The sequence below is a fragment of the Oryx dammah genome, unplaced genomic scaffold, assembly GCF_014754425.2.
Source record: "Oryx dammah isolate SB20612 unplaced genomic scaffold, SCBI_Odam_1.1 HiC_scaffold_4915, whole genome shotgun sequence".
NCBI lineage: Eukaryota > Metazoa > Chordata > Mammalia > Artiodactyla > Bovidae > Oryx > Oryx dammah.
Window position 1 is genome coordinate 843 of NW_024074809.1, and position 2,027 is coordinate 2,869.

The 2,027-nt window shown below is 55.6% G+C and overlaps 1 protein-coding gene across 1 annotated transcript; it reads right to left on the bottom strand.

The window, feature by feature from the left end:
- Positions 1 to 265: 265 nt before the first annotated feature.
- LOC120859947 (granzyme H-like) lies at positions 266 to 1,583 on the bottom strand. Its single transcript, XM_040235843.1, has 3 exons — positions 1,373 to 1,583; positions 913 to 1,170; positions 266 to 527 (listed from the first exon to the last, which is right to left on the bottom strand). Exons 1-3 carry the CDS (start codon positions 1,541 to 1,543, stop codon positions 384 to 386), a joined length of 573 nt encoding a protein of 190 aa, XP_040091777.1. The 5' UTR covers positions 1,544 to 1,583; the 3' UTR covers positions 266 to 383.
- Between the last annotated feature and the right edge of the window lie 444 nt (positions 1,584 to 2,027).

Here is a 2,027-nt window from a genome sequence, read left to right on the forward strand (position 1 = left end):
GATCCCTGGGTCGGGAAGATCCCCTGGACAAGGAAATGGCAACCCACTCCAGTGTTTGTGCCTGGAAAATCCCATGGACAGAGGAGCCTAGTAGGCCACAGTCCATGGGGTCGCAAAGAGTGGGACACGACTTAGCGACTTAGCAGCAGCAGAGGGCTAGGGAGGAAGGAGGAAGTAAAACCCAGAACTGACAGCAGAGGGCGGCCTGGAGCAGCGTGGTTATGTATTGAGGTGGTTCCAGGAATAAATAGGAATTCAGTCACCATTGCTTTAGAGATCCCATTCATTATGGCCCTGTGATCCCACTGCCAATCCCTATGGGATTCTTGCTGCTGCCCCAGGACAGTGGTCAGTGCAGAGAAAGGTCAGTCTCAAAGCTGCTGTTAGAGCTGCTTCATTGTTCTCTTTATCCAGGGCAGGAAGTGTGAAACCTGGGTGAAGATTCCTGGAGGTTTCCCATTCGCCTTTCCATAGGAGAAAATACCATGGACCACTTTTTTACACACGAGGGGTCCACCGGAGTCACCCTGTGGGCAGAGAGATAAGGGCTGAGCAGGCCTCCTTGGGGTTCTGTCTTCCCTGCCGCCCGGGCTGGGTGGTCTCAGCCAGGGGCTTTGGGGAAGACCCAGGCCCAGGGAGGCCTGGTCACGTCCTGGTCCTGGGGCTCCAGCCTGACTCTGACTGTTCTTAGCAGCTGGACTCAAGTCTACCTTTCTGTCAAATTTTCTCCTGGAAACTCTGGTGATAAGAAAGCTGTGGGATGACTGATGCTTCCTGACCCACTCAAGAAAAAAAAGGCAAAATGTTGGATTCAAGGAGCAGGCTGACAAAGCTCTCAGCTTAGGACGAAGATACGGCCTCTGCCCTACCCATACCTCCCGGGTCTGTGTGCTTAGATGGAGGAAAACTGACCTTGAAGCCGGTCTTCACTTTCTTTGGATCCCCGACACAAATCTGGGTGGCCCGGCTGTAAGGACTTCGGTCGAGGGATTCGCACACCCGATCCTCCTGCACCGTCAGCTCTGCCTCCTGCAGGGTGGTGGCTGGAGTGCCCGGGGCCACCTGCCCCCAGCCGGCCAGACTGCACACCTGTCCTGGCTTCACCCGGGCCTTGGCCTTGGGCAGACTAAGGGGCTTCACAGCTGATGTCTGCTTGGCCTTTCTCTCCAGCTGATGGGAAGAGACAAGAGTCTGGCTCAGCCAGTGGTCCTCTGGCCTGGATGCCATGATGAGGCTGCATGGACCCCATCTCTCACCTCTCCCCCTGAGACTGGTCAGGTGGCCAGGATGGGAAGGAAGAAAGAGGCAGAAGATCCTGGGAGATGTATGATTTGATCCCAGGAGGGCAGGGCCAGTGGGGAGTTTTGCTTGCCTGCAGTAACATGATGTCGTTGGAGTAGTTCTCAGGATTATAGTCTGGGTGGCTGATGGCCCTCCTCACCCCGATGGCCTGCTGGGTCCTCTCCTGCTGTTTGATGTTGTGGGCCCCCAGGGTGACGTTGATTGAGCTGCACGGAGAGCAGAGCAAAGGTGTGGGGATCATGGGGTCACTGTAGATACAGCCCAGGAGCTGTGACAGGCAGCTGACACCAGGGCAGGGCAGCAGCTGAGGGGGAATTGAGGTGACAGACGATCCTGGGCTGAGTGACTCTGGGCCCTGTGCTTCTCGGGGACATGAGGGCAGGGCTCCCGGGAGCTTTCTCAGCAATATTGTGAAGTGACTCTGAGTTTGGGTTTTGGCTCTCACTGCACACTCTCATTCTTCTCTGATGCTTTATTTGACCATTGTGGATCGACCTTTCTCAACCCTGCTTCTTGTTCTCACCTCTGACCCATTGACCTCAAAACTTAACTTGTCCTGTTTCTCAGCTTTTCATCACCCTAGTCCTGCTCATAAGATGGCTTGTCTGATGAGCTCTTGTGGTCCTGATTTCCAGGATCCTGGGGTGAGGGACGAGTACCCCTGGGCTCAGCTCCTGGGGAGAGGACGGGTCCCTGTCCAGGCCTCAGGTAGGGTAGGCTGGCTA